The sequence below is a fragment of the Mobula hypostoma genome, chromosome 1, assembly GCF_963921235.1.
Source record: "Mobula hypostoma chromosome 1, sMobHyp1.1, whole genome shotgun sequence".
Taxonomy (NCBI): Eukaryota; Metazoa; Chordata; class Chondrichthyes; order Myliobatiformes; family Myliobatidae; genus Mobula; species Mobula hypostoma.
Window position 1 is genome coordinate 181,474,473 of NC_086097.1, and position 12,110 is coordinate 181,486,582.

General features: G+C 46.3%; 1 protein-coding gene across 5 annotated transcripts in view; it reads left to right on the forward strand.

The window, feature by feature from the left end:
- Nucleotides 1-12,110, forward strand: part of LOC134353133 (anion exchange protein 2-like) — a 265,524-nt gene that overhangs the window by 200,638 nt on the left and 52,776 nt on the right. For all 5 annotated transcript variants that reach the window (XM_063061096.1, XM_063061077.1, XM_063061103.1 and 2 more), the window contains one exon: nucleotides 4,373-4,578. In XM_063061096.1, the coding sequence (XP_062917166.1) occupies nucleotides 4,373-4,578 (206 nt within the window). The remainder of the gene's footprint in view (nucleotides 1-4,372; nucleotides 4,579-12,110) is intronic.

Consider the following 12,110-nt stretch of genomic DNA (forward strand, 5'->3'; position numbering starts at 1 on the left):
TTGTCCTTCAGATCCCCTTTTAACCTCTCCCCCTCACCTTAAACTAATGCCCACCAGGTTTAAACTCCCCTACCCTTGGAAAAAGCCTGTGGCTATTTACCCTCTCTGTGCCCCTCTAAACTTATAAATCTCTAAACCCCTCAGCCTCCTTCACCGCAGTGAGAACAATCCCACCCAGTCTAATTTCCTCAAAACTGCAACCCTCCATTCCAGACTGCATCCTGGTGCAGCGAGATGACCCTTGCTTTTCCTGCTGTTCTTAGTCACCCCAGAGTCCTGCTGAGTGTGTGGACTCTCGGCCAGTGAGACTGCACATCAGTTCCTGACCTCCGGCTTTGGATTCAAGAGCACTGGGTGTGGACCTGCATGTCCTTCTGCCAGGAGAAGCATTTCTTCCAAGGTGCCCGTACCGGTGACCCAGTTGAGAGGCTGATCTGAATGAGGGTGTGGTGGTGACAGGACCAGACGAGGCTGCGGGCATCTGGCAGTATGACCAAGACATCAATGAGGGTGGGAGCCAGGAGGTGAAATGATATCACATAGCGAGTTGCTGTGGTCTGGAACACACTGTCCGTGTGGGCAGAGGGAAGTTCAGTCAAATTGTTGTGATTCAGGAATATTTAAAAGGAGGGCTATGTGCAAAGGGCAGAAAAGGTCTCCGACAATCAGATGAATCACTGAATGTAACAAGCAAACTGCTGTAGGAACTGAGCAGGTTAAGTAGATTTGTGGGAAGAAAGGAATTGTTGATGTTGAAGCAACATACATCAAAGTTGCTGGTGAACGCAGCAGGCCAAGCAGCATCTATAGGAAGAGGCGCAGTCGACGTTTCAGGCCGAGACCCGTCGACTGCGCCTCTTCCTATAGATGCTGCTTGGCCTGCTGCGTTCACCAGCAACTTTGATGTATGTTGCTTGAATTTCCAGCATCTGCAGAATTCCTGTTGTTTGTTGATGTTGATCCAGGTTTCAGCATCAGCAATCTCTTGTGTGTCCGAAACATTGAGAGCATTTATCCAAACCCCTCTCTTCCCTGAATCCTCTTCCCCATTAATTCCTTCCTCACCCCTGCAACCCCTCTTCACTTGCCCTTGTTCCTGTTCCAGGTGTGGCGCCCTCCCTCTCCCACACACTTTCAGCTTGAAAGTTGGTGGTACCCACACACAATCTGCTTTGCGACGTATGTACCTGCAGTTGCATTCAGCTTTGTGTTGGTAATTCCCAGCTCTGCTTGTCAGTCCTTGATCTAGAGAGTGGGGGTAGGGGTGGAGCAGCCATTTATCTCTCTGGCTGGGTGTGGGTGGAAGGCTGGGCTTTGGCTGTGCTCAACCTGTTCGGTGGGTTTGTCCAGGCCAGCAGAGTTCACAGTGGAACCATCTCTTTTTTTTCAATCAATGCCTCCCTCTCCCCAGGGCTTGCTGCCCTCCAGCCTGATAAAAGCATTCCTTTATCCAGAGGATTTCTCTCTTGCCCCTGCCTGTCTGAATCATGTAACTTCATGGACCCGTTGCTGTTCCCTGAGCATGTTGAGGTTTCCTCTTGTGGAGTCTACAGCATTGGGGTTCCTCTTGCCTACATTTCATGGTCACCTCGACCTCCACTACCCTTGCCCCGACTAACTATCCGATACCTGTTGTTGTTTAAAAGGTTTATTTTACATATTTACATCCCAATGAGCAATTCCTTGCAAAGCTCCTGAAGCCCCACCAGTTGCAGAATGCTTCCGGAGAGCCAACGGACACCACCTGCTTCCTGCCCAGGAACACCATGCATGGGTGCATCCTTGGAAGAGGGGCAGACAGTCAGCTCAGAGCCTGCTGACCCGGCTTGGCTGGGAGGTTTGGCATCTTGCTGACCCCACTCTGCTCACTCCTCCCTCTCTGTAAACCTCCTCCAGTCTAGCAGGCACACGCATACACACACACATGCACGCTATGTACAGTACTGTGCAAACGTCTTAGGCACATACAGTATATATAGCTAGGGTACTTAAGACTTTTGCACAGTACTGTATTTGTCAACGTGGAGCGGAGAGCAAGTTTGTAAATCTGGTGGGAACAAAGGATGTTGGTAATGGCGAGGGTAGAGTGCTGCAAGAGGGGGTGTAGGACATGTGATTAGAGAAGGAATACTGGGATGGGGCATGGCACTGGTGCAGACACACCCAGCTGTGATACACCAGGCAAGGTTATTTGATTCCAAACAATTGATTTATTGATCATTACAGAATGTCTCCTTTGGTGTTTCCCACTCCTTCCCCTCTTCCCTTCCCCTTTTCCCAACCATGATTCCCCTCACCCTGCCCCCTTCCCACTTTCAGTCCAAAATAGAGACCCAATGTCAGAATCGGGTTTACCATCACCCACATGTCATGAAAGTTGTGTTTTGTTTGTGGCAGCAGTATGGTGCAATACATAAAATTACTACAGTACTGTGCAAAAGTCTTAGGCACTCTGGCTACATATATATGCCTGACTTTTGCACTGTACTGTCTGAGCATGATGCAAATTTAAACTAATCCAATCTGCCTGCACATGGTCCGTGTCTCTCATGTTCATGTGCCAATCTAAATCCTTCTGTTTATCCCTCTCCCTCTGGTTATCCGTCTAACCCATTCCCTTGCTCCTCAGCCCCTCCCCATGGAACCTCTCTGACAATTCACTGTGACTAACCTTCTCCTCCATCCTCTATTATTCTCACATTCACCCTATCGAGTCACATGGCACTGAAACCAGACTCTTCCACCCGTTAAGTCCATGCCGAGCATCGAGTGCTCTTTTATACTAATCCCAGTTGTCAGCACCGGGTCTGTCACTTCCATATCTTGGCAAATCCAGTGTTTGCCAAAACATTTCTTGAACACTGTGTAAGTCTCTGCCTCCACCAACCCCTCTGGCAGTGCATTCCAGGGTCCAACCCCACTAACCCCCTCCCCCAGAGAAAAGAGTTCCACCCCCAAGGTTCCCTCCAAACCTTTTACCTGTACTATAAACCTATGCCTTGTAGTTTTAGACACCCCTGCTGTGGGGGAAGGTTTCCTACTATCTGCCCTAACTTGCCTTATCTCTGCTAAGTCTCTCCTCAATCATTCCACTTTCTGGAGCACTCTAGGTCAGTATTAGACTCAGCTCACTAGAACTGTGAGGTTTCACCACTGCTGGCCGCACCATTGTAGCTCAAAGTCTACTTCGGCCTGTTCAAATCCTAGCCACACTATTAAGAGATTACATTTAATGACGCTGTGTCTGCCCCCTACCACAAGGAGGGACATATCTATCCCATCAAATCCTTTGATGAAACTGAAATTAGATGAAGCCTTGACCTTAGAGTCATGGAGTAACATAGCACAGAAAGAGGCCCCTCAGGCCCAAGTCCCTGCCCATCTAACCTTGTCCCATTTGTTCATGTTTAGTCCATATCCGTGAAATTGGTAAATTGGTTTATTATTGTCACATGTGCCATTGTACAGTGAAAGACTTGTACATATTGTTCATACAGATCAGTTCATATACCCCTTCCTATCCTTGTGCTTATCCAATTGTATTTTAAATGTTGGAATTGTACTTTCGCTGGCAGCTTGCTCTATTTGGGTACCATCCTTTGCTTAAAGAAGTTGGTCCTAAGTTCAGGACAACCTGACATTGTAATTTTATTTTATTTGTGATAGGGAGGAGAATGGTTCAGCTTTAAACCAGTGACAAAGGAGGAATAGCTGTCTAGTTTAAGTTAGTGTGGTGTTTGATGGAGCATATCGTGTCCCTGCCCCTGTCCTGCAGGGTGGTAGTTTTGGGGTAGAGTCACCAAGTCAGTTTGAAGACCCTAAGGCTTGTTCAGGTGGGAATGGCTCTCTGGGTCAGGCAGGAGTGACCAGAAAGTGGTGAATACAGCCCTGTCCATCACAGGCAAAGCCTTCTGCACCATTGAGTACATTTATAGTACATGGAGCTCTTCCACAAAAAAGACCCCCCACCATCCAGGCCATGCCCTCTTCTCTCTACCATCAGGCAGGAGGTACGAAAGCCTTACGTGGCACACCACCAGGTTCAGGAACAGTTAGTACCCTGTAACCATCAGGTTCCTGAAACCGATGTGGATAACTTCACTCACCACAGTTCTGAACTGATTCTACAACCTACAGGCTCAATTTTAAAGATTCTTTCCAATTTATGTTCTCACTATTATTTTTTTATTTGGTAATTTTCCCTTTTGCACATTGGTTGTCAGTCTTTCTATTTGTAGCTTCTATTATATTTCTTATCCTTTAAATGCCTGCAAATCTATGAATCTCAAGGTAGTACATGGTAACAAATACATACTTTAATAATAAATCTGCTTTGAACTTTGAAGTTGCTCCCTCAATTGCATGTTTTCAGGGCAGCCACAGTCAGTGCTCCCAGTCTGCTGGAGGAGAACCGAGTGCTGCTGAAGACACCACTGGCTCATCGTAGCAGTTATGACCTGAAGGAGCGGCGCCGGATCGGGAGCCAGACCACCGTCAATGAGGCCAAGTTCCAAAAGATACCGACTGACGAGCTGGAGGCGGAGATGTTAGCTGTGGCCGATCTAGACTACATGAAAAGTGAGTGGCAGCATATGCACATAGCAGGCAAGAGGTGTTAAGAGCAAGGGCGGGCCAGAGAACTAACTAAGCTGGTCATCAATGGTGCATAAGTTTGTAGAGGGTATTCTGAGGCAGAGGAGCTACCAGCATTTGGAAATACAGTACAAGACATGATGAGGGATGGTCAGCATGGCTTTAGGCATGGGAGATCATGTCTTACTAATCGGATTGAGTTTTTTGAGGAGATGATGAAGATTGATGAGGGCAGTAGAGGTTGTTTATTTATTTTTTTATTTTCAGAGCCTTTCCAGAGCGTGGGAGGAAAGCGAAGCATCCGGAGGAAACCCACATGGTCATGGGGGGTTGTCAAATAAACTCCATACAGACAGCAGCGGGGTTGAACCCAGGTTGAACACTGTAATAGTATTATGCTAACCTCTACTATAGATTATCTATGTGGACTTTAGCAAAGCCTTCAATAAGGTCCCACAGGGTAGGCTGTCTGGAAGTCTAGTTCTCATGGGATCTAGGGTAAGTTAGCCTAGTGCATACAAAGCTTTTTCACACAAAGTGTGCTGGATATGTGGAATGATCTGCCAGAGGAAGAGGTAGAGGTGGGTACAGTTAGAAAGTTTAAAAGGCATTTAGACAGGTGCATGGATGTAAAAGTTTAGAGGATATAGGCCAATTGCAGACATATGGGACAAGCGTGGACAGTTATCTTGGTGGGCATAGATGTGCTGCACCGAGTGACCTGCTATCTCATTAGAAGACTCTGAGATCTCCAGATGACCAACTCTATAAGCAAGAGATTATTCGATTGGAACAGGGTACTGTGATGGAGCCGGACGCACACAGAGGCCGGTGGTCAGTGGTGATCTCATCAAACCTGTCTCCTTCTGCTTTGACCTAGTTTATCACTCAGGCACAATTCAAGAGCACATGAAGTTGAAGAGTTTTTAGGCACCTGAAAGGATAGCCAAGGCTTATCCATATATAAAGACTCAGTCCCTTCTGATGTACTGATTGCTTTGATGCTTATAGATCTTGGTGTTCAATGTATTACTCCACAACATCTTGGTCACAAAACTATTCAAGGGCCCCTTTGACATTGGTATTAGGGAATTGATTGGATTATTTCTGCATTCTGGGGCTGGATTGTCTGGGAAAAGAAAGACTTGCAGATGTGAGTGGAACAATTATCAGTAGGGACCATAGAAAACAGAGATCCTATCACAGGGTATAGAAAGTCTATGGGAAAAGATTTTAAGCACTCCAGGGTAAAAATGGGTAGTTGTAGAAATGTCATTTCCATTTAGATGTGAATGATTCTGGCTAGATAAACTGGAACAGAAGCTTAGCAGGCAGATCTTTCACTGATGACATGGAAGCATTTTTCATACCCATATAAATGTTTTGTTTTTCCATTTATCATTATTGCTTTATTGACATCTTTGTGCTTTTCTCCTTACTCTTTAGATGTTTTGGCTACAGTTGATATTCCCATAAGGGACTGGGGAGAGAAGTTAGAGCTCTCTAGATGACTAAATAGATAAAAATAAATCTGAGCAGAAAAAGGACTTAAGACAGTTTGTTAACACAGGAAACACTGGCTGATCAGAGAAAATCAGGGGAGTATGAAACTGGAAATAAAAATGGAGAAACTGAAAAAATACTGACTGACGAGGAATGTGGAGAAAAATTACACAAGAGTAAAATAGGAATAAAAAGGCCATTCAACCCTTCAAGGCAGTCCTACCATTTACTGCGATCACTCATGGCTGATCTGCCCCAGGCCTCAGCTGTTCTGTTGCCAGTCCACCTTTGTCCACAATTCCCGATCTTTGGAATATGTATCTTTAAGTACCTTAAACCAACAACTCTCCCCACCCCACACACACACACACACACACGCACCTGCACAAGCATATGCAGTGAATCTCAAAGATGCACCACCTTCTATGAAATAGGTTGCAAATGAAAGATTGGCTGAGCACAGGCCAGGGAGGAAATTTATTCAGGGAGGCTGCGACTATGGTTGAGGTTCTTTACATCAGCCTTCACTGAGAAAGAGGATGCTGCTGGAGTCTGAGGAAGGGAAGGTTCAGTGAAGACTTTGGGTGGGCTAAAAGTTGATAAAGAGAAGATGTGAGGATTGTAGGTGTCCAAGCATGAATAAATATTCTAGCCTAGAAGGAGTGATCCTTGGTTGCTGAGAGAAGCAAGGAAGAGTGTTATTGTAATATTCCCAATATCTCTACGTTCTGGGGGGGGGGGGGTTCTCATGGATGGAAAACTACAAATGTTATTTGCACTAAAGAAGCATGTAGCAATAAACCCAGCAACTGCAAAGCGATAAGTTTAATTTTAGAGACACGAGTCTGCACGGTTGCTGGATTTGGAGCAACAGACATAGCATGGTAGCATAGCTGTTGGTGTAGTACTTACAGCATCAGCAATGCAGGTTCAAATCTGGCACACACACACACAGGTGTTTGTACATCCTCCCCATGATTACCTCCAAAGACGTATGGGTTAGTAGGTTAATTGGTCACATGGGTGTAATTGGCCAAATCAGGCTCATTGGGCCAGAAGGGCCTGTATCTCTAAATAAAATAAAAATAAAACAGAACAATTCTGATGCAGGGTTTTGACCCGAAATATCAACAGTCCTTTGCCCTACAGTTGCCACTCGACCCTCTGAGTTCCTCCTGCAGATTGTTGCTCCATTTAACTTTAGTGGTGGGAAAAGTTCCCAAAACAATTATCAGGGATAGAATTAACAGTTGTTTTGGCCAGTACAGCCATACTGAACAGGACAGGACCTTTGGCACAACATGCTAATAATCAAGTGGCTATCTACATCAAATCCCATCTACCAGCACTCCATCTATGTCTTCTGTGCCATGACATTTCAAATGCTCATCTAACTGGATGCAGCATCACATTTTGAAGTGTCAGTTTGCATCTTTTGTCTCAAGAGCATTGAGTTTCAAAGTACATACTGTATAAGTCACCACATAGAACCCTGATATGTACTTTTTTGTGGGCATACCAAATATATCCACAATAGAATAATAACCATAATAGAATCATTGAAAGACCACTCCAACTTGAGCTTTCAACCAGTGTGCAAAAGACAATTGTGCAATATAAAAAGATAGAAATAATATTATAAATAAATAAACAATAAATATCGAGAACGTGAGATGAAGAGTCTTTGAAAGTGAGTCCATAGATTGTGGGAACATTTCAATGATGGGGCAAGTGATGTTGAATGAAGTTATCCCCTTTTATTGAAGGCCCAATAGCTGTGGGGCAGTAACTGCTCCTGAACCTGGTGCTGTGAGTCCTGAAGCTCCTGTACCACCTTTGTGATGGCAGCAGTGAGGAGAGAGCATGACCTGGATGGTGGGGGTTGACAGGTTCTCCTAAATGATAACACCAAGAAATTAAAGTTGCTGACCCTCTCCACCTATGATTTCCCCCGATGAGAGAGGCTTATGGACCTCCAGTTTCCTTCTCCTGAAGTCAATGATCAGCTCCTTGGTCTTGCTGACATTGAGTAAAAGCTTGTTGCTTTGGCAACACTCAGCCAAATTTTTAATCTCTCTCCTATATGCTTGTAGCATTCTCTTTTGTTCCAGATTCCACCAAGTGCAGCCTTTTTTGTCTCTGAACTTGAAAACATATCTGGCCAATGAAGGGAAATGGTAGTAAAAAAAAATGCAAATAAATATGAAACTGAAGATTCAGGAAATCTCTCTCATTCTCCCTCCCTCTTTTTCTCTTGCTCTCTTACTCTTCCCCTCTTAATCTCCCTCTTATACTCTGTCTTACTCCCTTTCTCCCTCCCGCTCCGTTGCCCCCCTCACTCTCTCACACACGTGCACACTCTATCCCCCACACAAATTTCCTCCCTCTACAAATTCCCTCTCGCCCCCCCGCCCCCTCTTGCGCCCCCATTTCATTCTCTTGCACTGTCACGCACACTCTCTCACACCCCCTCACACTCTCACATTCTTTCTCTCTCACGTACGTACACACACACACACACACACACAAAAACACATGTCCCAAATAAGCTCTTGTTCATCAGCTTGATTATTAGCAGCTGGGAGTGATATTTTGCTGTGGTTTATGCTGCAGTGAAGTGCCAAGGGTGTTCTTTAAAGACAGGTTCCTCCACTCATAAAAAGTGGCCAGGGTGTTCGGAATTTTCTCAGGGAGCCAACCAGGACACAGGAGACATGGTCATTGCCCCTGACAGCCTCAGGTGTTTAAATTATACCTGGGTGTAGTGCTGGGCTTTATCTCTGGCTAATTGATGGCCTGTTGTGCGATGGTAACGTGTGAAGTCACAGGAAAGTACAAGAGCCCTGCCACTGTGGGCTCCTGTTCAACCCTGATCCTGGAGTCCTGGAAAGTGTGAGGAGCAGGAAAATTCAGGAAGCATTGAAAGTTTCAGATTGGAGGTGATCTTACACAGAGACGTCTGATGTGGTACAGACCAGGTAAACCTGAAAATCAGTGACATTAAAGGGCTACGGTAAAACTACAGAGGCCAGGGATCAAAACATTACAGAGACTTCCCATGGGAGGAGCATCAAGAACAAGAGGATTGTGTATGCAGTGAGAGGAAGGAGATATAAAGGGGATCTGAATTCCCCCCCACCCCCCACAGAGTATGGTTGATATCTGTAATGTGCTCCCATAGAAGGTGTGGAATCAGATACAATTGCTGTGTATGAGAGGCATTTAGAATGGTATTTGAACAAAGAAGTCATAGAATATACAGACCTAGAGGCGGTAAATGAGACTAGTGTAGATTAGCATGGATATGATGGGCTGAAGGTCCTGTGTCTGTGCCGCACGACTCTCTGATTTTACATTGCAGCATTCACCTACTGTGAGGTTCGTTTTTATTCACCAGCCAAGGATTCCCAGTGCTTCCTAACTCTGCTCTAGGATAAGGAGGGAAATTCTCATTCACTTGGACACTGATTACATGTGAAATAAGTATCCAGAGAGATTGGTTTGGCAGCCTGATGCTGTGAAGGGCTCTGATGGGAGGGTTTTTCAGTGGGACTGATGCAGGGACACATTCTGGATATTTGGTCGCTATCTGTTGGTTTGGTTGTACTGCACACATTGATTGCGACAAACGACATCCTAACAAACTTAGCAGAGTTTCTGAGTGCCTCAAAATCTGAAAGTACTCTCCCTCCCCCTGCTCCCACCTGCTCAACTGCCATCCTCCCCTTTGCACCTCATCCTCCTTTCCCCCCCCCTTCCACCCCCCCAACCCACTTCCCTGCTCCTCTCTCACCTAGCAACATTGACACACTAGAACTTGTCTCAGGCCCGTACCCTGTAGGGCAGTTCACCTGCACCCCTGACCATTGTCTTGTCCTAGAACCACGCCCCTCTTGATCATTTTCCCCTACCACCCCCGCCCTCCTAGCTGCCAGTGTCCCTGGGAGTTCTGCTGAAAGCCCATCAGCCTGAGATGACATCTCTGTCACTTACTCCACACACGTCACCCTACCTGGTGAGCTTCCTCAGCATTAACTGACTGAACCACAGACTCTCCTGCCCTCTCTTAATAGAAGCCTAACCATCAGATTACCAGTTCCCAGTCCTCCTACAGCCCAGGTCCCTACATGTTCCAGCTCAGTGTCAGATGAACTGTCCATTCCTCCCCTGCATCTTCATTCCTTCTTCCAACCAGTCTAACCTGTTTGACTCCTCCTTTCCCTCCGCCCCAATTATCCCTTCAATGCTAGCAGTTCATACCTGCCGAAAGTTATCACTGTTGGAGCTGTTTTGCATTTGTTTGGAGGTGTTGAGGTGAAGTCTGGAGCTCAGGCAAACAGTTCTCTGCCTAGGGAGAGAGGAAATGGATACGTACAAGGCTTTGAATCTTCTGAAAGAGTTAAGTCTTTGAGCTGTGTTTGAGTTTTTCATTGAACCCAGAGCTGTCATGTTATTCAACATACAAAACGCCAGAGGAACTCAGGAGCTTAAGCAACATCTACGGAGAGAAATTGACAATCAGGTTGAGACCCTTTATCTGGACTTTCATTGACTTCATCTGACACGTTGTTGGACGGCCTTGGAATGGCCTGCATTTTTATGCTTTCGCAGGCCAAACATGTTTCGCGTCCTTGGTTTGGGACACGTTGCGCGCTGTGTTGGTCGTTTAGTTTTGTTGGGTTATCCTGCCAGCTTTAAGTATCACAGTCAGTAGGCAGCGAGGGCTCATACCCTTCTCCCTGGTGGGCGAATACTCATCTGTACTCTTCTTAGCTCAGTATCTTAGTGGCAGTTTTCATTGAGAGTTGCATTTAAGAGAGCTTAGGAAAGTGTGTGTGTGTGTGTGTGTGTGTGTGTGGCACGCACTTGTTTTGTGTATATATGCGCACGCACTCCCTCGTGTTTGTGTGTGCACAGGTGTGTTTACTTGCGCACATGATTATGTGCTTGTGCATTTGTTCTGGTGGACTGGGATGAGTGTAGGTGATGAATGTTTAAGGCAACTGAAGGGAAGTATTGGACAGTTTGAGTGGCCTCTTTCTTTTCTTTTCATTGGATATCATCTTGTCCATTTTGATGGTTCCTCATTGGTTTGTCTGTCTGCTGCTACCAAGTCCTTGTCCTGTGGTCCCAGATGGTAGAGATCAACCACCTGTAGTTCTTTCCTCGCCCTCACCTGCCCTGTGACAGAAGCTGACACTCCCCCTCAACATCCAGTGTGGTCAGATGCACTAGTGACACTCTCACCTTGGATTATATACCACTCCACATACATGAGTTTGGAGTGTCGGGATATTGCTTCAGTGGGACCTCGCAGGGACATATAAACCCAATGCCAAATCTCCACCTGAAATGTCTACAGTCCATTTAACTCTTCCAACAGAAAGGGGCTTCCCTTCCTCCACTATCAACTCTGCTCTTAAACGCATCTCCCCCATTTCACGTACATCTGCTCTCACTCCATCCTCCCACCACCCCACTAGGAATAGGGTTCCCCTGGTCCTCACCTACCACCCCACCAGCCTCCGGGTCCAACATATTATTCTCCGTAACTTCCGCCACCTCCAACGGGATCCCACCACTAAGCACATCTTTCCCTCCCCCCCTCTCTGCATTCCACAGGGATCGCTCCCTACACAACTCCCTTGTCCATTCGTCCCCCCCATCCCTCCCCACTGATCTCCCTCCTGGCACTTATCCGTGTAAGCGGAACAAGTGCTACACATGCCCTTACACTTCCTCCCTTACCACCATTCAGGACCCCAAACAGTCCTTCCAGGTGAGGCATCACTTCACCTGTGAGTCGACTGGGGTGATATACTGCGTCCGGTGCTCCCGATGTGGCCTTTTATATATTGGTGAGACCCGACGCAGACTGGGAGACCGCTTTGCTGAACATCTACGCTCTGTCCGCCAGAGAAAGCAGGATCTCCCAGTGGCCACACATTTTAATTCCACATCCCATTCCCATTCTGACATGTCTATCCACGGCCTCCTCTACTGTAAAGATGAAG